The sequence below is a fragment of the Zingiber officinale genome, chromosome 6A (assembly GCF_018446385.1).
Source record: "Zingiber officinale cultivar Zhangliang chromosome 6A, Zo_v1.1, whole genome shotgun sequence".
Classification (NCBI taxonomy): Eukaryota; Viridiplantae; Streptophyta; class Magnoliopsida; order Zingiberales; family Zingiberaceae; genus Zingiber; species Zingiber officinale.
In genome coordinates this window covers 72,998,631-73,023,673 of record NC_055997.1, presented here as the reverse complement: position 1 = coordinate 73,023,673, position 25,043 = coordinate 72,998,631, and the positions used below count along the sequence as shown (strand labels likewise).

Below are 25,043 nucleotides of genomic sequence, written 5' to 3'. Positions count from 1 at the left end.
ATGTCTTAGGTGCGACCTGATAGTGGCCGTCCGGGAGTTATGCAGAGATGAGGTGGGGCGCTCTACCCACCCTCTTTCCTTGATTTCATTGCCACATCTCTTGACTTTTTGGTATACGTTATGACTTAGACTACTACGTCTCTGTGGAGCCCTTATACGTAGTATCAATATATTTTGATCTGTGGAAGTGAAAAATCGTAGAAATGGTATTGGCATTTATTCTATGAATTTTACAATGCATTATGGCACACCAATTTGTTCTTCCATTGCGAACTGGTGACCAGTAAACAGAATGTAACATCATACTTATGGGTCCTATTATCATTGGCTCACACTTAATTTACAGTTTTGGATTGATGATTTATGATCATCAAGATAACTAAACTCAATGAGATGATCAAAGCTTAAAAAGTTGTTACCGCGCGCGTTGACAAGAAATAAAGATTTTGGTAAGAGATTAATTTACTTTAGTCTATTCACATGAGAAGATATAGGGAGTTTATAAGAGTGCTTGCTCGCAATAAAAGAAGATGGAGTCTGAACAGACAAACAATCTCAATTTTCACCAATACAAGATTCTAAATACGAAATGTTGAAAAGAGAACTCTAGGCTGGAAATTGTGGAAGCTCAGATAGGTTTCATCCAAAAGAATTGGGACATAATTATACAAGTGCGAAACAAAGATTTCTCTTTTATGATTAAGTATATTATTTTGGTGATTTAACAATATAATTTAACAATAAAATAAGGGAGGGAAGGTGAAGTGTAGGGTATGCTATTCATGGTGAACAATTAAGGGAGGGAGATGACTTCCAATTTCCAAATTCCAATTCAAACTGGTAATTAAAGAGGAAGCGTGGATCTCCAATTTATAATCTGTGCAGGAAGTCAAGGTTAGACTTTGCCACGCGTTATGATTAATCATTAATCATTAATGATTGTGATCCTACCCCAAATAGAGAGACTTGTTTTTCCATGGTAAAATCTGATAACCATCTCGGTGGAAAGTAGTTCACTATAGAACTATAGAAGAAAATAATTCTTGTAAATATCCATACAATAATGCCAATAGGATTCCACTGAATATAAACACGACGAACTTACTTAAGTCACTACCAACTTAGGTTACACATAGAAAGAGAGAATGTTTGGGATATTAATTAATTAGTATAATCATGATTGATATTAGAGACAAATGGTTTAGGAGGCATGTGCACTTCTTCTGAACTTGTAAGCATATGAAGAATTCTAGTCATGGTAGGTCTTTCAGTTGGATTCCACTGAATACACCATAAAGTCACCTTGGAGAGCTTCTTCATTATTTCTCCATCTTTTTCTTCCACCTCCGTTGTCAATACTAAATCTTGTCTTTCAACTAGTCGATCGTACACCCATTCTGGATAATAAATCTCACTCTTTTTTCCTATTTCAGGATCATGATTTTTTCGGCCTCCTATCATCTCCAACAACAACATGTCAAAACTATAGACATCAGATTTATATGACACTGTTCCAAAATTCCTACAATACATCTCAGGAGCAATATATCCCATTGTACCTCTCGCAGCAGTCATAGTCACAATACTAATCTCCCTTGAGCAAAGCTTTGCTAGCCCAAAATCTGAAATCTTTGGATTTAACTGATGATCCAATAGAATGTTATGTGGTTTAATATCAAAATGCAAAATGCGTTGTTCACATCCCTGATGTAAATACTTGATGCCTCGAGCGATGCCAATCGCAATGTTCAACAATTTCTCCATGTTGAATGGTTTGTTGCTTCCTTTGTCTTGTCCTAAGAAAATATACTTTTCCAAAGATTCATTTGGCATGAACTCGTAGATCAAAGCACGGGTTGATCGTTCTGAGCAAAATCCCAACAAGCGAACAATGTTGATGTGGTGAATCCTTCCAATGGTTGCAACTTCATTGATGAATTCTTGACCTTCCCCTTCGAACCTCAAGCATCTTAACAGCAACCGGAATTCCTTTGATAGCTCCCCTTTATACACACTTCCATAACCACCCTGCCCCAACTTATTCTTGAACCTCTTTGTGATCTTTCGAATATTTGAAAAAGAATACCGAGTTGGTTTTGCATCGCCATATGCTGCTAGAAATTGTTCTACCTTAAAACGAGTTTGTTTATCCTTTTCAGACTTCTTTAAAATGTACACTATAATGAGAGCTGCTAATACAGCTACAATTCCACTTACACACGCTCCTGATAAGAAAGAAAATCATCAAAAGAAATATTTCAGAAAGAATCAACAAAGATACTGACCAACAGCACTTCCGGTGCCCTCGCATTGTGACGGGAGCAGGTCCATGGAAGCCGAAGCATCCACTTGATAAACAAACTGCCCTTGACTCTCATTGCTGAGGCACGGAATGGGTCCTCTAATCGAATCCGAATCTGTTGCTATTCCACTCGGGCATCTCACCAGCGTATAACTGCCGTAAATTGAGCCGGTGAGATTGGCGTAGATGAGCTTTTGCAAGGAGCACTGATCAGCTCTTTCATCTCCTAATTTGATTCTAAGGGACTCAAAATTCATGGAGATGAGCTTGCAGGGTCCTAAATCAGGGAGCGAGATGATGGCGTCACCGGCAGCGGAACATGATGCCTCGAAGCCCTGAACGCCGCAGTACGCGGGAGTCGAGTTCAGGCGAAAGGGGTAGCTGACGTCTGTTCCTCCGCAGGCGGAATTAGTTCGGCAATCCTTGATAAACTCTTCTTCCTCATTCCCCTCGAGATCCTCAGCCCAACTCTTGGCTTTGGAAGCATGGAGAAGCAGTAGTAGAAGGCAGAGTAGGCGACTCATGGTGAAATTAGATTAAGGTATTCGAGTTTGGAATTACGGAGGAAGCATGATCTGTGGAGGAAGTCAAGGTCCACAATGAACTATTGCTGCGGGTCGGAGACGTTCGTTGTCTCATAATTAATTTAGATTTCATTTTCTATACGCATTGTCTTTTTCATTGTGGAAATTTATATAGCTCGTAACTTTCAGGAACCTTGAGTTGACAAGGAACTTACTCGATTATCAAACGTTAAATTTCAAGAATTGACTTAGAGGCTTTCTATTGGTTGACAGTGCGGAATTTTCTTCTCAAATAATGTAAGAAGGTATTGCACGGGCCTTTATTTAGTTATTGATACGGTGGATGAGATAGAACTATAAAAGTGATTGAAGTCAAGAAGTTTGATTGATATGATGGTTAAAGTTAAGATGATCAATATTACAGTAAATAAAGTCACATGGCTCGATTGAGCCCTCTTGGCTCAAGAAAATTTGAGCTGAACCGATTTAGCTCAATACAAAAGCACTTGGTCACATGGCCCAATCGGGCAATTTAGTCGATCGGACCTTTTGATCGATCGAATCCCGAGTCCTCAAGGAAGATGAGCCCACAAGGAGACTGAGTCAAGTCATCAAGGAAGATGAGTCCTCAATGAGACTGAGCCGAGTCCTCAAGGAAGATGAGTCCTCAAGATGGTCAGCGTTCCTCTACCTATCCGAGCCGTAAACGAGGTCTGACTAGACGATAGAAGGGACTCGATGGTGTTGGATTGAGATGCACGTGAGAAGGAGAGTGAATCATATGGTTTTGAAAAACTTTTTACATTTTGAAATAAGTACGCTATGGAAAGAAAACACAAAAGCAAAAGTAAAAGACAAGATTCGATGTTACTTGGTTCGGAAATTTCGACAACTCCTACTTTAAGACCCAAGTCTCACAGACCTATCGACGGGTAATCCACTAAAACATCTCTTCTGAAACCACCGGAAGAGGAGATTGAGTACAAGAAAAAAATCAGAAGAGTGTAACAAGCTACACTTTCCGTTTATAGAAATTAAGTACAGAATTGACACTTCATTACCCAACACCTTAGCAGATGATCGGTTTGACTCTGTGTCGGGTGGCTCCTTAGCAGTAGTCAGATGCAGCAATGTCATAGTGGAGCAACATCAAAAAGCTGGAGCAGTTAGAAAATCAATTGGACGCGTAGAAACTCATAGAGAAGGTATATTTAATTGCTTGGTCGAGACACCCATTTAAAGGGTGTGGAAGGCACCTTTCATAACCTTGAAGGTGCCTTCCATAGGCCAAATCCTATCTTGAGTCTGCTGCTTCTTATTGTAGGGACTTAGACGTCATCGCTTTCTATGCTTGTTAGTACGTAGTGGAAATATAAATAACACTAACAAGAGAAAGCTAACCATAAGCACTACAATGAACAAGAAAGACACCAAACCTCACACGTTCATATAACGTGATTCGGAGATCACTTACTCTTACTTCTATTGTCCGTAAGATGGACGATCCTAATTCATCGGTGGATGATTCCTCGGGCAACTTTCAACTAGCTCAGTAGCTCCTTGTGGATGGAGAAACCTCACCACCACCTCGTATAAGCACGCTTGATCGCACGAGAACTTGGAAGACTCTAATAGGGGTTAACCACCTCTATTTCGTCAACCTTAACCAAGCTTCAAAACCTTGGTTATATAGGTCATGGGTTAAAACACAAGCTGTGTTTTCCGCCACCAGTCAATAAGTAAAGTCACTAGTCGATAGGCCTCTATGAAAAAATCAACCGTTATACTCCAACGGCTTGATACCAGTCGACTGTCATACTTACCAATCGACTAGTCTTCATGGGCTAAGTAAACAAAAGCATTCTGTTCACTTCCAGTCGACTGGTACTTCTACCAGTTGACTGCACCAATCGACTGGTACTTTTGTCAGTCAATTGCTAACTCTACAACCCCAAATTTTGCATCATTCTGAGTTGTTGGTGAAGGATCAAAAAGAATTTAGATATCTTCACAATGGTATGATATTGTCCACTTTAGGTCTAAGCCCTCATGGTTTTGCTCTTATGCTCTACCCAAAAGTTTCATGCCAATGGAGATATCTTTTCTCTTATAAACCCATGATCTTTCCCATGTGTTTTTAATGTGGGACTATGTTTGCAACCTTGCAACCCCAATAATCCTCCCCTCAAATAGAGGACCACAGGCTTCCCACGTCTAATTCTCGACCCACCAGGTCTTCCTGCCCCTCCATCCACCCGACCTATTAGGACTTCATTGCTTAGCCGCAACTAGGACTTCTTGCCTGGTGTCTGGTCCTCTTGATCCGAACATAGGAGCCCCACTTTCTTTGTTCGAGGTCAATATTATACCCACATGGCTCAATCAAATCATAGTTCTTGTGCACAGTCTGCGATTAAACCTTTTGGCAATCCGAGTTCTGATACTAATTGAAGGATCAAAAAGAATTTAGATATCCCCATAATAATATGATATTGTCCACTTTGGGCCTAAGCTCTCATGGTTTTGCTCTTGGGCTTTACCCAAAAGGCCTCATACCAATGAAGATATCTTTTCTCTTATAAACCCATGATCTTTCCCTTGTGTTTTCAATGTGGGACTATGTTTACAACCTTGCAACCCAACAGGTACTTCCATCTTGCCGACCATTGTAGGATCGAAAAAAGGAGTGGAAGATGAAAAAGGAGGAGTACTTATAGAAGAGAGGCACGAAGAGGAAGGCGAGCGAGCGAAAGCAAGTAGAGAAAGAAAGGTCGAGGGAGGATGAAGCGCTAAGAAACATCGTCGGACAACGTTTAGGGTTTTTAAATCAAAATCCTTAGGGAACATCGGGATGCGAACCAGACAATTTAAACATCACAGCACGCGTCAGTCAGATTGAGAAGCGGAAGCGATTTGGGGTCGTGTGCAAAAAGTGAGCGTCATACATTATGACAAGTAAAGTTCGTGGGGCACATGTCATCTCCCGATAAAAGGACATTTATGATAAAAGTGATAGGAAAATCATAGAGGGGATATGCGAACAGGAGAGCCCTACCTCATAAAGACCATGCCTCGAGGAATGAAAATTCCATGCGGCGGCCTCGGGAAATGAAGTAGAAGACAGCGGGAAGCGTTGATCAAAACTCAACGCCTTTGCTCCTCTAAGTCAGAGTAAGATTCAAACTTGACTAAAGTCTATGTACTGCACTTTGTGATCGTAGGAGCATTAGGCCAAGTCCCCGAGCACAATCCCTTCAAGCCACAAATGTTGCTCATCTGAACCACTTCTCGGTCAGGCCTCTAGATCACTTCCCGGTCAGGCCTCCAGATCACTTCCCGGTTAGGCTTCCAGATCACTTCCTAGTTAGGCCTCCAAATCACTTCCCAGACAAACCTCCAGATCACTTTCCGATCAGGTCTTCAGGCCATGTGTAGTTCAGGCCTCCAAACTCTCGCCCCAGCGCGAGTTATAAGTGAGCACGCTCTCACGACTCCAGACTCTCGCCTCAGCGCTAGTTATAAGTGAGCATGATCTCAAGCCCAACGACCTCTCGGTCAGGATTCCAGACTCTCGCACCAGTGCGAGTTATAAGTGAGAATGCCCACATGCCCAACAACCTCTTGGTCGGGATTCCAGACTCTCACCCCAGCGCGAGTTATAAGTGAGCATGCTCTCACGCCCAACGACCTCTTGGTCAGGATTTCAGCCTCTCATCCCAGCGCGAGTTATAAGTGAGCATGCTCTCACGCCTCCAAGCTCTCGCCTCAGCATGAGTTATAAGTGAGCATGCTCTCACGCCCAATGACATCTCAATCGAGATTCCAGACTCTCGCCCCAACGTGAATTATAAGTGAGCATGCTCTCATGCCCAATGAACTCTCACCCCAGCGCGAGTTATAAGTGAGCATGCTCTCACACCTCTAGACTCTCGCCTCAGCGCGAGTTACTAGTGAGCATGCTCTCACACCCAACGACCTCTGATTCCAGACTCTCGTCCCAATGCAAATTATAAGTGAGCATGCTCTCACGCCTCCAGACTCTCACCTTAGTACGAGTTATAAGTGAGCATGTTCTCATGCCCAACGACCCCTCGACCAGGATTCTAGATTCTTGCCCATGCGCAAGTTATAAGTGAGCATGCTCTCACACCTCCAGACTCTCGCCTCAGCTCGAGTTATAAGTGAGCATGCTCTCACGCCCAACGACCTCTCAGTCAGGATTCTAGACTCTCGCCCCAGCGTAAGTTATAAGTGAGTATGCTCTCACGCCTCCAGACTCTTGCCTCAGCGTGAGTTATAAGTGAGCATGCTCCCATGCCCAATGACCTCTCGGTCGGGATTCTAGACTCTCGCCCCAACGCGATTTATAAGTGAGCATGCTCTCACGTCTCCAGATTCTCCCCTCAACGTGAGTTATAAGTGAGCATGCTCTCATGCCTCTAGACTCTCACCTCAACGTAAGTTATTAGTGAGCATGCTCTCATGCCCAATGACCTCTCGGTCAAGATTCTAGACTCATACCCCAAATCAAGGTATAAGCAAGCATACTTTCATACTTAATAGCTAATGGATCAGGTTTCCACACTCTCGCTCCCAAGCGGGTTATCAACAAGAAAAGCCTTCATAAACCACCACTTGAGATCGGCATAAAGAAAGGAAGCGCTAGGGAGGAAAGGAGCAGCATGTATAGTTATCATGGCGAGGTAAATGACATCAGGGACTGGGTTTAGTCAGTCAGACCTGAGCCTCCTTCGACTAGACTTGGGGGAGACTTGTGATACGGTGCATAATGGTAGGGTCCGATCATCAGGAGTCAAGGAGACGTGGTAGTTGGAAGTCAAGGAGACGTGGTAGTTGGAAGTCAAGGAGACGTGGCAGTCAATAGTCAAGAGGACGTGGCAGTCAACAGCTAGGAAAAGAAGAGGTAGGACTGCTTGGTCGGGTGCTTTCAGATCAGGATCCCAGATCTGAATCAGGATATACAATCAGGGTGATGCCTGACCTACTCCGACTGGTTGGGTTTTCACAGCTCAGCTATATCCAGGTCTGGTTCTCTCAATAGGTCAACTTCCAGTCAGCCCTTGAGCGATCTCACCATATCTCTCCCTGCCCCTCAAGACTTAGGCCAGGTGTTAAACATGATAAATCATCCTAAGCTGCCCTAGTCATACACAGGCAGGACAGAAGACGCTACACGACAATAGGGTCAGGGAATCGTAAACGCCTATAGAGAATAACTGCTGTATGTCAAGGAATATTTTAATGGTCTGCGGTCATCTGCGAATGGATCCTTCTTCCAGTCCACAAAAGGATGTCACGTGTCCTTCATCACCTGACAGGTCCTGACACCCGACATTCCCTAACATCAGTTAGGCTCTAGAGGTACACATTGTCATATAAAAAGGGAGGTCCTCTACCTTTTGCAGGTACGCTCTCTCGCACATTCGTACTTGTCTTCTACTTTTCTTTCTCATTCGTACATTGTTCTTCTGGGGAAAAGTACATGACTTGAGCATCGAAGGGACTACTCCGGGGACTTTTTTTCTGGTTTCTAGCTTCTAACATTCCGTGTGCTTGTCTGAGTGCATACAAAGCTCAAGTACCGTCGGCTTAGTCATCGTTGTCCGTCAGTGCCACGTGGGGATCTGTTCTTGTGGTCGCATATGAGAAGGGTGTCCTAGTCACCACTCCGTCAACGCTAGCAACAGCTCATCCGACTTTCATCTGACTCAGATTCTTAACAAGATCATCGGGGAAGTAGACCGGGCTAGGCCAGACCTGAGCTACGTAGGGCCTGCATTTGTACTTGATGAAGATGTCGCGGGTGATGCCGCGGTGGTAGACTGCATAGGAAGAGTTGACGGTGATGCCGAGGTCGATGAGTACGATGTACTTCATGCCGGTCGAGTGGATCCTGTCGAGGAATTGGAGGAGTTTGGGGTGCGGATAGTTGACTGGATCAAGAGTGAAGTCCTTGGCGGTGTCCATGTGGTCGCCATCATTCCAGATGACGTCGAGTGGGATCTGCGCTCGCTTGTAGCCATTGACAACGCCTTCCACCATCGACAGGTTTCGGTAGCCCCATCGACACTAGTGGAAACCTTCATAAGAAGTGATTAAAATTTTAGAAATTTAAAAGCACAGTAAATGAAATGAAAGGAGGATCGACAACTTACTGAAAGCCCAATATGACATCGAACCGGCCGACCAATGAGGGTGGTGTACTGATCCACCACTGCAAGCGGCGAGGGCCCTGTTGGGTGCTACTAGGAATTCCGTTCTATTTCCCTTCTACAAAAATTTGTACAAGAACAGAACCTTTCCTAGCAGCCCATGTGCACTACAAAAGGATCAAGGTTATGCGAGGTTTACTCTACCAAGAATGAGTTTGCACTAGCCGGAGTTTCGTGGCTTGATCCACTGAAGGATCACAGGGATCATCCACCTTACGGACAATCGTGAAGTAGGAGAAAGTTATCTTCGAGCAACGTAAATCGACGTGTATTGGTTTTTCTTCTTATTCTTGTCTTTAGCTTTCATATTCGTATTTGTATTTATTTTATGTCACTATGCTAATGAATACATAGGAAAGCGAATTGGGGTAATAACTATTCAACTCCCCTTCTAACCAACCACCGATCCCCAACAAGTGATATGAGAGCGAGGTCACACTTCACTGGACTAACCACCGAGAAGAGCAACTTTCAAGGATGACTGACTTGATTGAACCTTCAAAGTACGAAGGAGGAAGTCTATGTGACATCACATTTTGGATGATGAAGATGAAGAACTTCTTCGAGACAGATTGAGACACCATGGTGGTTGTTGAGGAGCTATTCAAAGTCCCAAGAGACAAGAAAGGGAAGAGACTCCAAATGCGTTATTGGACGGAAGAGCAAGCCTCACGATCAAAGGTAATATCAATTTTAATTATTATTTTGCCTAATTACATGATGAGTCGTGTAGATAAATACGAGAACGCCCACGATTTGTAGAGAAAGGTAAAGATGGTTTTAAGTGAAAAACCTAAGCCTACATAAGAAGAAGAAAAATCTGAAGAAAGGGAGGAAGTGGCTGAAGTGGAGGTGGAGCAACCAGAAGTTGACTCGTGTTCAACATCGGAGGAGGAGAGGGATGAGGAAATGTCATCCACAAGTGTAGATTAGGAAACATCATCAAAGGTTAAAGAAGAAGACGGATGAAGAAGAGGTCTTGAAAGAAGTCAACCTTGCAAGCATCTCCACCGAAGTGAGGTCAAAGGACCACCTCATATGCTTGGGTGCAATGAGAAATGACACTACAAGAGTAGGTGTCCAAATGGTAATGAGAAGGTAAATCCTAAACCCATTCAAGTTTCTTTAGATACTAATGTGGGTTGTGTTGGTGCAATATTCCCCAGGTCAAGGTTGACCGGGTTGACTGAGCTTGAATTGAGTCAAGCTCGAGTCTTGATGTTGTGGTTTTGATGTTTGACAATACATGAAGATTGCAGGTGCAATTGTTCATGTGTGAAGGAGAGTCAAGTAGGTCAAGATTGACTAGATATTTGACTGGAAATCCTGGTGAGTGAAGCCAGGTGAAAGTCCTAGTGAGTGAAGCTAGGCAGAAGAGAAATCCTGGCGAGTTAGCTAGGTGAAAGTCCTAGTGAGTGAAGCTAGGCAGAAGAGAAATCCTGGTGAGTGAAGTCAGATGAAAGACCTAGTGAGTGAAGCTAGGCAGAAGGGAAGCCCTGGTGAGTGAAGCCAGGCAGACAAGAAGTCCTGGTGAGTGAAGCCAAGCAGACATGAAGTCCTAGTGAGTGAAGCTAGGCAGAAGGGAAGTCCAAGTAGGTCAAAGGGATTGACCGGATACTTGGCACAAAAACAATCCAGATGGATCAAGGATGATCAGACATCTAGTGTTGGTAAGTCCAAGTAGGTCAAAGAGATTGACCGGATACTTGGCACAAGGAAAATCCAGATGAATCAAGGATGATCGAACATCTGCTGTTGGGAAGCCCAAGTAGGTCAAAGGGATTGACCGAATACTTGGCATGGGAAATACAGGTGGATCAAGGTTGATCGGACACCTGGTGAAGATAAGTCCAAGTGGGTCAAGGTTGATCGGACACTTGGTGAGCGAGTTCTAGTAAGTCAAGGGTGACCGGATGTTAGGCATAATGTACCAACAGGTCATAGGTGACCGGATGTTGGTTTAAGGGGCCTTGGACTTGATTTTGGGCAAAATCAAGGAGCTGGATCGATCAGCCGATTGATTGGCTCATGCCCAATCAATCGGTCGATCGATTGGGTGAGTCCCAACGACAAGCTTCCTCTCAATCGATCAGTTGATCGATTGGGGAGAAGTATCGCGCGAACAGAACAGCTCTGGATCGATCGACCGATCGATCCAGAGCCCCCAATCGATTAGTGGATTGATTGAGAGGTGTGATTTCGCACTATAAGCCCTGGATCGATCATCCGATCGATCCAGGCAATTCCAGAGAGCATAGAGGCGATCTAGATCGATCGATTGATCCAAAGCCTCCCCGGTCGTTGGCGTCGTATTTAGCTGTTGGCGAGCTGTTCTCTCGGCACAACTTACACTGTATCATCTCAGATCTTCACAGGGCTTCCAAAGCTTCTCCACAAAGTTATCACCACCAGATCTTGAGGGTTCTTGGAGGTTTTTCCAAGTCAAGAGGCGGATCTATAGCAGAAGAAGAAATCTTGTGTTATCTTGTAAGCTTCTAGCTTGTATTTTGTTCCCTTTCCCTTTCTTCTTGTAGTGTGAACTTGTAGGGCTTTTTCACCTTTGGTAGCTACCATAAAGGAGTGTTTTATTAGTGGAGGGTGCGTGAGTGTATGGATCCTTAGATTAGTCACCTCTTGTGAGGTGGATACCAAGTAAATCCTCTTGTTAGCATTGTGTCTTTTGTTTCTTTGTATTTTCTGGCATATCTTGAACAAACAAGCTTGAAAAGCAAAGACGAGCGCACCGAGCTATTCACCCCCCTCTAGCTACATAATCGGTCCCAACAAGTGGTATCAGAGCAAGGTTGCTCTTCACCGGAATCATCGCCGGAAAGGGAAAAGAGCTAGAGGGTGAAGAAGTTGGAGCAAAATTTTCCAAGTCAAAGATTTTATCAAGCTCAACTTCAATGGAATTCCAAGACGGACTTGGATTCGATACAAGGGTGCCTCCATTGTTTATTTCAACAAGCTTCGATCTTTGGAAATCAAGGATCGAGAATTTCTCGATGATGGAGATAGAACAATGGTTTGCTCTTATGGAAGATTTTGAAGCTCCAACAAACTCCAAGGGCAAGCCTCTCAAGAAAAGCAAATGGAGTCAAGAGCAAGTTCAAAGGAGCAAAGCAAATGATAAAGTGACCAAGCTCTTGGTCAATTTATTGCCAAGTAATATTTTGGCTCAAGTTGGAGAATTCAAGGATGCCAAAGAGCTATGGAGCAAGTTGGCAAAGATTCATGAGATCTCCTCCACTGTACAAGATCAAGAAGAATCCAAAGAGGGTGACTCATTGGATCAAGACCAAGAGTAAGAGAACTCCGAGGTTGAGAGATGCACAACTCCCGAAGAAGAAGTCCAAGAAGCTTCATCTTCAAAGGAATGCAATGAATAGGGCAAGGAGAGGGCATACTCCTTGTTCCATGTACAAGATGAAGATGAAGAAGCCTCCACCTCTAGGATTGAGGGGGAGTGTAGATCATTGACACCGGAGCAAAAAGAAGCCTCCACATCCGGGTCAAGAGAAGAAGAGGATGAAGAAGCTTCCACCTCCATAAGTCAAGTCGAATCTATTGGAGGAGCATCATTATCGGATCAAGAGGAAGCCTCTACCTCCGGATCAAAAGGAGAAGATGTCATCCCTACGCATGAAGGTATAAATATTTCAAATAAAAATAAAAATCATATCATATAGTTTGAGTGTAGAGAGTATGAGCATTATAAGAGCAAATGCCCTAAATTGGCCAAGAAAAAGGGCCAAGTGGCACCAAAGGGCAAGGAGAAGCCCAAGGAGACCGTCCCCACAACAAAGAAGAGCAAGGAGCACATTGTGTGTTTCTCTTGCAATCAAAAGGGACATTATAGGAGCCAATGTCCCAAGGGAAAGAAAGAGGTCAAGGCTCATGGAGGAAGCACAACTCAAGGGGGAGCCTCCAAGGTAAAAAGAAAGGTATCATTTATTGAGCCTACTCCCTTGAATAATGGTAAAAAGCATGCTAGTTCTAATTTGTATCATTTTAATGTTATTTACTATAAGAATAGAAAGCATGAGAGCTTTAAAGAAAAACATGTGGCTCTACATGCTAAAACTACCACGCCTAGGTTTAGGAAGGTAGATAAGAATTTAGGCAATAACTCTAAGGATTTTGGTTATAAGCTTAGAAATAGAAATGCTCATGGAATTAATGAAAAATCAGAAACTAAGGATTTATGGAAAGAAAATCAAGTCTTGAGGTCAAGACTTGATAAAATGGAAAAGTCCCTAAAAAGGATGGAAAATATCCTAAAAGGGAAAAATGAGCAAAACCTAGGTTTAGGACAACAAAAGTCATCCAATGGCCATAGAGGTTTGGAATACAAACTTAAGCTAAGAAGGATGTAATTTCTTACCATAGGGTTCCATATAGCTATGGAACCGAGTCCAGGTCTAAGGGTTAAGTCAAAAGTACAAGGGAAGTTATCCCTAGGAGTATTTTTGAAACTAAGGTGACTAAGACTTCTAAGAAGTCTAACAAAGTCACTAAAAAGGTCACAAGGGAAGAAATCCCTAGGGTTGACCTAGAAAAGGTGACCAAGGCTTCTAAGAAGCCAAACAAAGTCACTAGGAAGGTATCTAAGGAGGTTATCCCTAGCGAGTACCTAGAGCATCCAAGGAACACCAATAGGTTTTGGGTTCCTAGGAGCATTTTCTCTACCCCATAGATGGGTTAGAGAGTGTCAACTCAAATTGAAAGGGTAGCTAACCTAATCATGATGAAGTTGACACTCAAGGAGCATTTTCAAGGTTATTATTAACCTTTGAAAATGAAAAAGGATTATCATTTACTCTTAATTGGAGTAATATGTGCTATGAGTTGAGAAGTTTTGATGTATTTTCAATGACACAACAAAATATGAGTAAAAGAAATGTCAATTTGGGATTTTGGCATTTTCTTAGAAAGTTAAGGGTAATTTAGGCCTTATTTTTAAATGGTTACTCTTGGAAGAGTAGATTGTGCCAAAATTTGAGGAATATAGTTAATTTCAATTGGCACAACAAATTAAGAGAAAAAGAAATGTCAAGTTGAGAGTTTGGCATTTTATGAGGGACTTAGTGAACAATCTAGGGTTAAATTTTAATTTAGCTAAGGATTAAGGATACTTAGATAGATAATCTAAGTATTTCTTTTATGCTAATTCGCCATGCTTTATTTGCCCATCATATGTCATGACATCATGTTTATTTTTGCATTCATATTTTATTATGAAAACCACAAAAATACCATGTCATGTCATACATACATCATGTAGTCATAGGATATTTTCTTTTAAAAATTATTTCTTTTTGATGTATGTCATAACATATCATGCATTATTTTAATTCCTTACAACTTAAGTACTAATGGCATTTATTAACAAATAACATCCTTGGTGGATGTTCATAACATCAAAATGCCTAGATAAATATACATGATCCCTAGAATAGGGAAAAACCAAAGTTTACATCTCACTAAGAACTATAAGGTGACTTGTATGTGGTTTCGTACACATTAGATACAAGTGAGATGTTAGGATGATGAACAAAACTCAAGATGTTGATTTAGTGCATTCTTTTGAGTTTTAAGTTCATCAAAATACATAGTTATGTGTTTTCCAATCATTGGGAAAGCTAATGTACAAGTCATGTGCATTGAGCCCAAAGAACATGGTTGGATATTGGTTTTGAAAATCATTTTAAAACGCTTTTGGAAAACCTTGGTGAAGACTATCTTTTGATAGTGATCATCATTGAAGAGTTAGGCACAAACTTGAAGAAAACACTAAAATTTTTACAAGTTTTCAAGTTTGTATCCATATTTGAAAATATGATGTATTGTCTTAGAAAACTATTTTTCCATGATACTATATGTCCTAAATAATGTCTACAACGATTTTTATGATTTTTGGAATTTTGTAGATTTTTCTAGGGGTTTATGAAATTGACTGAAATGGAATTTCAGCTTTTTCAGAGGTTCAATCGATCACCCGATCGATTGAAGGGTCTCAATCGATCGGGAGATCGATTGAGAGCAAGCTTCTCGCGAATAGAAGCTTCCTGGATCGATCCACCGATCGATCCAGCCCTCCTGAATCGATCAGTGGATCGATTCAAGTAGGTTCAATCGATTGGGACCCAACTCCAATCGATTAGGAATGCTGATTTTGACTGGTAAAGCCTGATTTTAGCATTTTGGACCATCTTTAGTCTAGGTAACCCCTCAAAACACATTTGTATACATTTAGGGGAGTTTTCATGATGAAAACGAGGACGGATTGGTTAAGGAAGACTAAGTAGAGGTTTAGGTTGAGGTTTGGTTTCATTATTGAATTTATGAACCTCAAAACTTCTATTTTGGGTTTCATAAAGGTTTAGGGATTCCAAGTCATTGTTGGTGAAATAACAGAAGTTACGTGCATGTCTTTAGGGGGAGTTACTCTTTAAAGACATGAAAAATTATTTTCATACACCTTGGAAAGTGGTTTTACCTTCTTTAGTGAAAATGCTCAAGGTTGAGCATTGGAATACAATGGAGAGTGGATATCTTCATTGTTTAGTGGTATATGCTCAAGGATGAGCATTTGATGAAAATAAAGGGTATGAGACTTTTATTTGAATTGTGTGGTGTACAATGAGTGAAGTTGTGAACAACGATGAGTAACTCTTCAGGGGGAGAGTTTCTTTTTGATGTGTGTCAATAGGGGGAGAATGAAGGGTTTAAGTTAGGCCCTCATTATCTAAGAGGAAGTTTTCCCTCTTAGGGGGAGAATGTAGAGTTTAACTTACGTCTTCATTGCCTAGTGGCATGAAGGAGGTTGAGACTATGGGATTAGCCTAACTTAAAGAAGGTATTGTCAAAAGGGAGTTTGCCCTCTTAGGGGGAGAATGTAGGGTTTAACTTACGTCTTCATTACCTAGTGGCATGAAGGAAGTTGAGGCTATGGGATTAGCCTAACTTAAATAAGGTATTGTCAAACATCAAAAAGGGGGAGATTGTTGGTGCAAAATTCCCCAGGTCAAGATTGACCGGGTTGACTGAGCTTAAATTGAGTCAAGCTCGAGTCTTGATGTTGTGGTTTCGATGTTTGACAATACATGTAGTCAATACATGAAAATTGCAGGTGCAATTGTTCATGTGTGAAGGAGAGTCAAGTAGATCAAGATTGGCTGGATACTTGACTGGAAATCCTGGTGAATGAAACCAGGTGAAATTCCTAGTGAGTGAAGTTAGGCAGAAGAGAAATCCTGGTGAGTGAAGCCAGGTGAAGACCTAGTGAGTGAAGCTAGGCAGAAGAGAAATCCTGGTGAGTGAAGCCAGGTGAAAGACCTAGTGAGTGAAGCTAGGCAGAAGGGAAGTCCTGGTGAGTGAAGCCAGGCAGACATTAAGTCCTAGTGAGTGAAGCCAGGCAGACATGAAGTCCTAGTGAGTGAAGGTAGACAGAAGGGAAGTCCAAGTAGGTCAAAGGGATTAACCAGATACTTGGCACAAAGAAAATCTAGATAGATCAAGGATGATCAAACATCTGGTGTTGGGAAGTCCAAGTAGGTCAAAGGGATTGACCGGATACTTGGCACAAGGAAAATCCAGATGGATCAAGGATGATCGGACATCTGGTGTTGGGAAGCCCAAGTAGGTCAAAGGGATTGACCGGATACTTGGCACGGGAAATCCAGGTGGATCAAGGTTGATCGGACACCTGGTAAAAATAAGTCCAAGTGGGTCAAGGTTAACCGGACACTTGGTGAGCGAGTTCTAGCAGGTCAAGGGTGATCGGATGCTAGGCATAATGTACCAACAGGTCATAGGTGACCGGATGTTGGTTTAAGGGGCCTTGGACTTGATTTTGGGCAAAATCAAGGAGCTGGATCGATCAGCCGATCGATTGGCTCATACCCAATCGATCGGCCGATCGATTGGGTGAGTCCCAGCGACAAGTTTCCTCCCAATCGATCAGTGGATCAATTGGGGAGAAGTGTCAAGCGAACAGAATAGCTCTGGATCAATCGGGCGATCGATCCAGAGCCCCCAATCGCTCAGTGGATCGATTGGGAGGTGCGATTTCGCACGATAAGCCCTGGATCGATCATCCGATCGATCCAGGCAATTCCCGAGAGCACAGAGGCGCTCTAGATCAATCGACCGATCGATCCAAAGCCTCCCCGATCGATTGGGAGTAATCCAATCGATCGGGATCTGACCGTTGGCATCGTATTTAGCTGCTAGCGAGCTGTTCTCTCAGCACAACTTACACTGTTTCATCTCAGATCTTCACAGGGCTTCCAAAGCTTCTCCACAAAGTTCTCACCGCCAAATCTTGAGGGTTCTTGGAGGTTTGTCCAAGTCAAGAGGCGGATCTACAGCAGAAGAAGAAATCTAAGGTTAGGATTTTCTTGTGCTATCTTGTAAGCTTCTAGCTTGTATTTTGTTCCCTTTCCCTTTCTTCTTGTAGTGTGAACTTGTAGGGCTTCTCCACCTTTGGTAGTTATCATAAAGGAGTGTTTTATTAGTGGAGGGTGTGTGAGTGTGTGGATCCTTGGATTAGTCACCTCTTGTGATGTGGATACCAAGTAAATCCTCTTGTTAGCGTTGTCTATTTTGTTTCTTTATATTTTCCACTGCATATCTTGAAGAAACAAGCTTGAAAAGCAAAGACGAGCGCATCGAGCTATTCACCCCCCCTCTCTAGCTACATAATCGGTCCCAACAGGTTGTAGGAATGAAGAAGTCAAAACGAGGAGAATGTGTATTGTGTGTTTCACGTGTGGGGAGAAAGGAAACTACCACATCAAGTGCTCTAAGAAGAGGGAAATCAAGAAGCTTGTGCATTTGAAGAAATGAGAGAAGAAGAAAAGCTCAAGTCGAGGGGGAGCTTTAAGGGTAAGGAAGATATACCCTAATTTGAATTGCAATTCAAAATTTTATTTTCTCATACATGCTAGGAGAAATGATTTTGTTAATCATAGTATGCCCATGCATAATTTTAGTTTTAGATATTATGATAGAAATATGATCAATGTAGATTATAATCCTAGGAGACCTATTCATGCTAACTCTAGTAATGGTAAACCTAAGGAGAACCTAGGAATTAATCCCAAGAAGGGGAGACACATGCATAGAAAGATGGGTAAGTCTAGGAATGTCCAATGTGGATAAGTCAATTCTAGGGTGAGGAATCTAGAAAAAGAAAATCAAGCTTTGAAGGCAAAACTTGATAAGTTGGAAAAAAAACCCTAGAGAGATTCAATGTTGGATCTAAGGGGTTAGGTATGGTGTTGGGTATCCAAATACCCAACAATGATAGATCAGGTTTGGGATATCAATCTAGTTCCTTCAAGGCCGAGGACAAATCATATGCTAGGGCGGCAAATGATAAAGACAAGGGAGAGTCATCCAAGGCCAATAAGAATAAAATGCTAGGGTTGCATATAATTATGGCAAGGATGATGTGCCTAAGGTTAAGGATAAGAAGAAATTAACCAAAGACAAGGAGGTGACTAAGGTTAAGAGCTCTAGGGGGGCTCAAAGAGTCAAAAGTGGACCTATGGTCAATGAATCTCAAGTGGATCTTGCTTGAGATTCAACATGGGTCATGAAATGTGCCAAAGTGGTTTGGAGACGGACTTGAGTCTCAAACCTAGGGAATTGACACATATGGGATGCATTTCATGCATGGAAATATGAAATTGGATTCATATTACATGAAAATTGGTTTTGGATGTATAGATGCTATATAAACAAATGCTAGGGATATATTGAAGTTTAGTATGGGCATATACATCAAAAGGAAGCCAAAATTAAGATTTTAGGTCAATGTTCAATTGAACCATTTAGATAATTTTGGATTTTGTGTCAATCTTAGAATTTGAGATATATACATTTTTAAATATATTTTTTCTAAGTAGACACAGGTAAAATAGACCCCTCTACAAGATTTAAGTATTTTTGGATGTTTGTGAAATTTTTAGTGCATTTCTGAGGTTGGGTTAAAAATACTATTTGGGTTGAAAATAGGATGCTAGTCGATTGATGCAGATACCAGTCAACTGATAAAAATGTTTATCGAACACAGAATGGTTCTGTGAGTTTGTTTCGATAAGAGCAGTCAACTGATACAAATTTGAAACTATTTTTCAGTATTGAGTTTAGTCTGGACAGCTCATATAGGTGTATGAGATTCTTGGAGGATAAATACACGAGTTTTGGGTCAGTTTAGATGATTAAGTTTCTACAATCGAGATATTGTTAGAAGCTTTTTGATATTATGCAAAGGGGGAGAAGTAAGGTTTAAGTATGGAAAACCTTAAATACCTTTGTAGTAAGAAATTCCTAGTTCAATGGGGAGCTTAGGTGTAGGGGAAGCCTTGTGATATGTTCTTAAATATCCTTGTGGTGAAATTTGTAGCTCAATGGTGAGCTTAGGTGTAGGAGGAGCCTTGTGATATGTTCTAATGCATGTTACATGTTTGATTATCATTGTTGATTGTTATTATATTTTTCCTAACTTAAATGTATTGCCAAAATAAAAAAGGGAGAGATTGTTGGAAGCAATCTTGAGGGTCCAGTGTGACCATTATTGGTCCCTTTCGAAGGTCGGTAAGAGGGGAGGGGTGAATTGCCCTGAAAAAATAAATCTAACCTTTCTCGGATTTTCAACTAAATAATAAACACTTGTAATAATAAAAAAAGAGACTAATTAAAGAAAGCAGACACCAGGGATTTACTTGATTTGCAATTGGAAGATTGCTAATCTAAGGCGAATTAGGCGCACTATCTGAAGATCTTCTTTGGGCGAAGTAGCCTCTTACAACGTTAACAGCACAAAAGAAAACTAGAGCACAGAAAAATGGATTACAAGTGAATTGAATAAACTGTGCAGAACAGTGCTATATTTATAGTACTGTTCGAGGCGCCCCGAAGGGTCCAGGCATCCTGGGAGGGATAAATTTTATCCCCCAACATTCAGATCGAGTCAAAACTCGATCTGGTCAAAAGTCGAGTCAGGGCGCCCGGAAGCATCCCGGGCGCCTCGGACTGGTCCGGGCGCCCGGATGGTTCCGGGCGCCCGGACCAGGAAAGTCAACAGAATTGACTTTTCTCGGTCCAGGACCTCTCCTCTAGCTCATCTCGTCTCGGTCTGGGTCTTTCGCTCCAGCTCCACTAGCTTGGGTGATCTCGGCCATCCGGATAGGGCTCACCCGAACCCAGGTTTCGACCTTCTCCTTGAGCAGCCTTCCTCCCCGGTTTCTCATCCCTCGAACGTCACGTACATTCTTCTCGTCCACAGGTGTACTCTTCCGAGGTCACCTCGTCCCTCGGACGCACCGAGCCCGTCGGCTCTCTCCTGTGTCGTCCTTCTCGTTAGCCGCGTCTTCTGCTCGACTTCCTGTCCTCCTAAGCTTCTGCACATATAGACACAAGGGTTAAACCAAACAGGACCTAACTTAACTTGTTTGATCACATTAAAACACCTTAGGGTTCTAACAATCTCCCCCTTTTTGATGTGAGTAACCCAAGTTAAGTTAGGGTAAAATAAACATAAAGTAAAAAAACAAAATTTTGCAAATAAGTGCAAAGATTCTTCAATAGAAAAAAAATATATACCTCCCCCTAGACTTAACATTTTTCTCCCCCTTTGATCACATAAAAAATGGGGTACTTCTGACAAGTCTAAGGTTAATTCTAACTAAAAAAAATTAGTATAAAAAAAACTAAGTTAGACATTTTTTTAAGAATTTTTCAAAAATTGAAGTGTACAAGAAATTTCTAAAAAAAATTCATAAATAAAAAGAAATTCTAAGGCAAATTGCAACTTAAAACAACTTCTAAGTTTTTGAAAATTTTAACTTAGACAAAAATATCTTCTCAGAATTTTTTAAAAAATTTACTAAAAAGAATTTTTCTAAAAAGAATTTTTAAAAATTTAGTTCTAAATTTAATACTTTACCAGAAAGTTAATTAAACATTTGATTTCAATATTTTAGCTTCCAGGTCATGGCGAGGCACTAGGTCTTCTTGGTTATTGGAGCAACAACCACTTCCTTAGATAAAGCCTCATAAAGAAACTATCTATTTAATTTTCTCGCTTAAAAATGCTAAGTTTTAATTTTGAGTTTAAATTAAACAGGTTTTTGGAACCCAAAAGAGGTTCCTTCCTACAGGGTTAATCAAGTATTTTCTAGGCACATAGGTTTTTGATATTTTTCTGATTTGACTTTAGTAAAACCTATAATACCAGTTTAATCCTCTATAATTTTTAAAAGCATAAATATTTGAACAGGTAGACTTTTTCAAATTTTCTATTTCTTCTTTTAATTTATCATTTTCAAATTTTATCTTATCAAAGTCTTCTATTAGACAAGATTTTGCCAAAACTCTTTTTATTTCTAAAATTTTATTTTTTAATTTGGTATTTTTATTTTCTAATTTGTACATGGATTTTGCCATAGCCTTAATACCAAAATAAAGCTGATCAGGAGGTAAGAGGCATACCTCACTTACCATATCAGACTTGAAGCCCGACTCTCCCCCTGCTTCGCTGCATTCATCTGAAGTCGCTCCCCCTTCATCGATGCTAGGTTTTGATGTACTTTGCCCTTCATAGTTTGCCATCAGTGCTAGTCCAGCATATTCTTGTATCTCGGACTCAGATGATGAACTATCGTCCCAAGTAGCTTTTAGATTCTTGTGCTTCTTGGGTATCTTGACTTTGTCCTTCTTTAATTCTGGGCAATCTTCTTTAAAGTATCCTTCCTTTTGACACTGGTAGCAATGAACCCTTCTTCTATTTCTTTGATTCTTCTTATTCTGCATTTCTTTAAATTTATTAGATCGAAAGAATTTTCTAAAGTTTCTTACCATATACGCTTCTTGTTCTTCTTCTGAGTCTGACTCGGGTTCATCCTTTTTGGTTGCGTTTAGCGCCATAATCTGGCTTGATTCCTTGGTTGTCCCTGCACATCTGGTTTCATGTAATTCAAGAGTGGAAAATAACTCTTCTAAGGTACTTACCTCCAGGTCCTTTGAAATGTAGTAGGCGTCGATGATTGACGTTCATTCTAGAGTTCTCGGAAACGCGTTGAGTGCGTAGCGTATGGTATCCCGGTTGGTTACCACTTCACCGAGGTTCTCGAGACTGGTAATTAATTCCTTTACCTTCGTGTGTAGATCGGCTACCTTCTCACCTTTTTCCATACGGATGTTCGTCAATTGTTCCAAAGGATGTCTCTTCTTGCTAGTTTGGCTTCGGGCGTGCCTTCGTGAAGCTCTAGGAATTTTTCCTAGAGTTCTTTCGCTGACGAGTAGCTTCCGACGCAGTTGACTTCTTGAGGCGGCAGCACACTTAGCAGGTGATACTCCTCTCGGTTGTTCGCTACGGAATCATTCTGCTCCTTCTTTGTCTAGAGACTCTCTTCTTTTTCTTCTCCATGTTGATTAGTAGGAGCTACAAAACCATATTTAATAATTAGAGGAATTTCAAAATCGGTTTTCAGAAATACCTCCATACGACGCTTCCAGTGTGCGAAGTCCCCCTCGAATTTTGGTGGAACGATGCTTGGTTTGGCGATCTCGTTGCTTCGATCGGCGGTTGGTCCTCCTGAAGCGTCCTGGCTCTGATACCACTTGTTAGTCTATTTCGAAGGCCGACAAGAGGGGAGGGGTGAATTGCCCTGAAAAAATAAATCTAATCTTTCTCGGATTTTCAACTAAATAACAAACACTTATAATAATAAAAAAATAGACTAATTAAAGAAAGCATACACAAGGGATTTACTTGGTTTGCAATCGGAAGATTGCTAATCCAAGGTGAATTAGGTACACTATATGAAGATCTCCTTTGGGCGGAGTATCCTCTCGTTAACAGCACAGAAGAAAAGTAAAGTACAGAAAAATGGATTTTAAGTGAATTGAATAAATTGTGCAAAATAGTGCTATATTTATAGTATTGTTCGAGGCGCCCCGAAGGGTCCAGGCGCCCTTAGGGGGATAAATTTTATCCCCCAACATTCAGATCGAGTCAAAACTCGATCTAGTCAAAAGTCGGGTCCGGGCGCCCGGAAGCATCCTGGTCACCCCAGACTGGTCTGGGCACTTGGAGTGGTTCCGGGCGCCCGGACCAAGAAAGTCAACAGAATTGACTTTTCTCGGTTCGGGACCTCTGCTCTAGCTCAGCTCATCTCGGTCTGGGTCTTTCGCTCCGGCTCCACTAGCTTGGGTGATCTCGGCCATCCGGAATAGGGCTCACCTGAACCTAGGTTCAGGCCTTCTCCTCGAGCAACCTTCCTCCCCAGTTTCTCATCCCTCGAACGTCGCGTACGTTCTTCTCGTCCACCAGTGTACTCTTCCGCGGTCACCTCGTCCCTCGGACGCACCGAGCTCATCGGCTCTCTCCCGTGCCATCCTTCTCGTTAGCCGCATCTTCTGCTCGACTTTTTGTGCTCCTAAGCTCCTGCACACTTAAACACAAGGGTTAAACCAAACAGGACCTAGCTTAACTTGTTTGATCACATCAAGACACCTTGGGGTTCCAACAACCATATGTTTTGATATTTGGGCAAAGAGTTTAAGTTAGATTTACCCTTGTATTTGATATGTGTTTTTGAGTTGTGTAGGTTTACATGATACACATATGACTTAGTTTGATAGTTTCAGGTTTGGTGAAGGATGGAGCATCCGAGGGACTGTGGACAAGGCAACAAGCACAAGAGGCAAGGGAAACACACTTCGAGGCATATGCAAAAGTAGACATTGGAACAATCCTCTTGGATGCGTCCGAGGGATGAGAGCCAAAGGAAGTGGGCTTGAAGGCAAGAGGTCAAGGCTGCGAGCAAAAGTCAAGTGAGTCGTGAGGGTCTGAGTGCTGAGAGATTGTACTCGGGGCAAAATCTTAGGTTTAGGGTTTATCAGTTGACTTGTGGCTTTGTTTGTTGACTGGTTTAGTTGACTGTGTAATCGATTGGGAACGAACAGGATGCTTCTATTTGCTTGACCAATGTGAAACGGTCGATTGGAAAAATCATCAGTTAACTGGTAAAGTTACCAGTCGACTGGTATCGAGTCGTTGGGGTGTAACAGTCAAATTTCCATAGAGGACATTCGACTAGTATACTTATCAACTGGTAGGTGGGATTTTCCAACCCGTGGCCTATATAACCAAGGCTTTGGAGCTTGATTAGATTTGACGAAACAGGAGTGGTAAACCCTTGTTAGTAGTCTATCTTAAGTTGTGATTGGAGTGCGGTGTATTAATCAAGGTTATGTGAGATTTACTCCACCGAGAAGGAGCTCGCGCAAGCAGGAGTTCCAGGGCTTGATCCACCGAAGGATTACTAGAATCGTCCACCTTACGGATAGCCATGGAGTATGAGCAAGTTATCTCCGAACCATATAAATCGGTGTGCATTGGTTTGCCTTTTTGTTCTTGTCTTTAGCTTTTGTATTCAAATTTGTATTTGTTTATATTTCGTTGTGCTAACGAATACGTAGGAAAGCGAATTCGGGTAATGACTATTCAACCTCCTTTCTAGCCTGTTATCTATCCCTAACAATGCACCCTTCGGTGCGCAGCAGCATTTACTGAGGGTAGTCAACCGATATGGTAGTCAACCCATGTGAGCGCGTGCCCTCAGTTGCGGACACTGCTACACACAGGAGGGCGTGCAACGTATCAAAAGGCTATAAATATATAATTATATCTATAATTATTAATATAAATTAGTTGTTTATTAATATTCACACCCTAAATTATTATTTTTATTAATTAAGATAATTTTTAATTATTATTATTTAATCGGGCATCAATGATATAATATCCACATATATAAATATCAACATGTATAAATATTATAGAATGATATGTGATTCGGAGAATGATCAGTAGGACATCACGTGGATGAAAGGAGATTAGTGAATCTATTGAGGTGGTTCTGAAGGTCAAATTGATGTTTGGCTACTCAGGCCTCCCAGCTCCTTAGC

The 25,043-nt window shown here is 41.7% G+C and overlaps 1 protein-coding gene across 1 annotated transcript; it reads right to left on the bottom strand.

Moving 5' to 3' along the window:
• Positions 1–1,030: 1,030 nt before the first annotated feature.
• Positions 1,031–2,906, bottom strand: LOC121994069 (rust resistance kinase Lr10-like). The gene is made up of 2 exons (XM_042548239.1): positions 2,286–2,906; positions 1,031–2,225 (listed from the first exon to the last, which is right to left on the bottom strand). Exons 1-2 carry the CDS (start codon positions 2,824–2,826, stop codon positions 1,162–1,164), a joined length of 1,605 nt encoding a protein of 534 aa, XP_042404173.1. The 5' UTR covers positions 2,827–2,906; the 3' UTR covers positions 1,031–1,161.
• Positions 2,907–25,043: the final 22,137 nt, after the last annotated feature.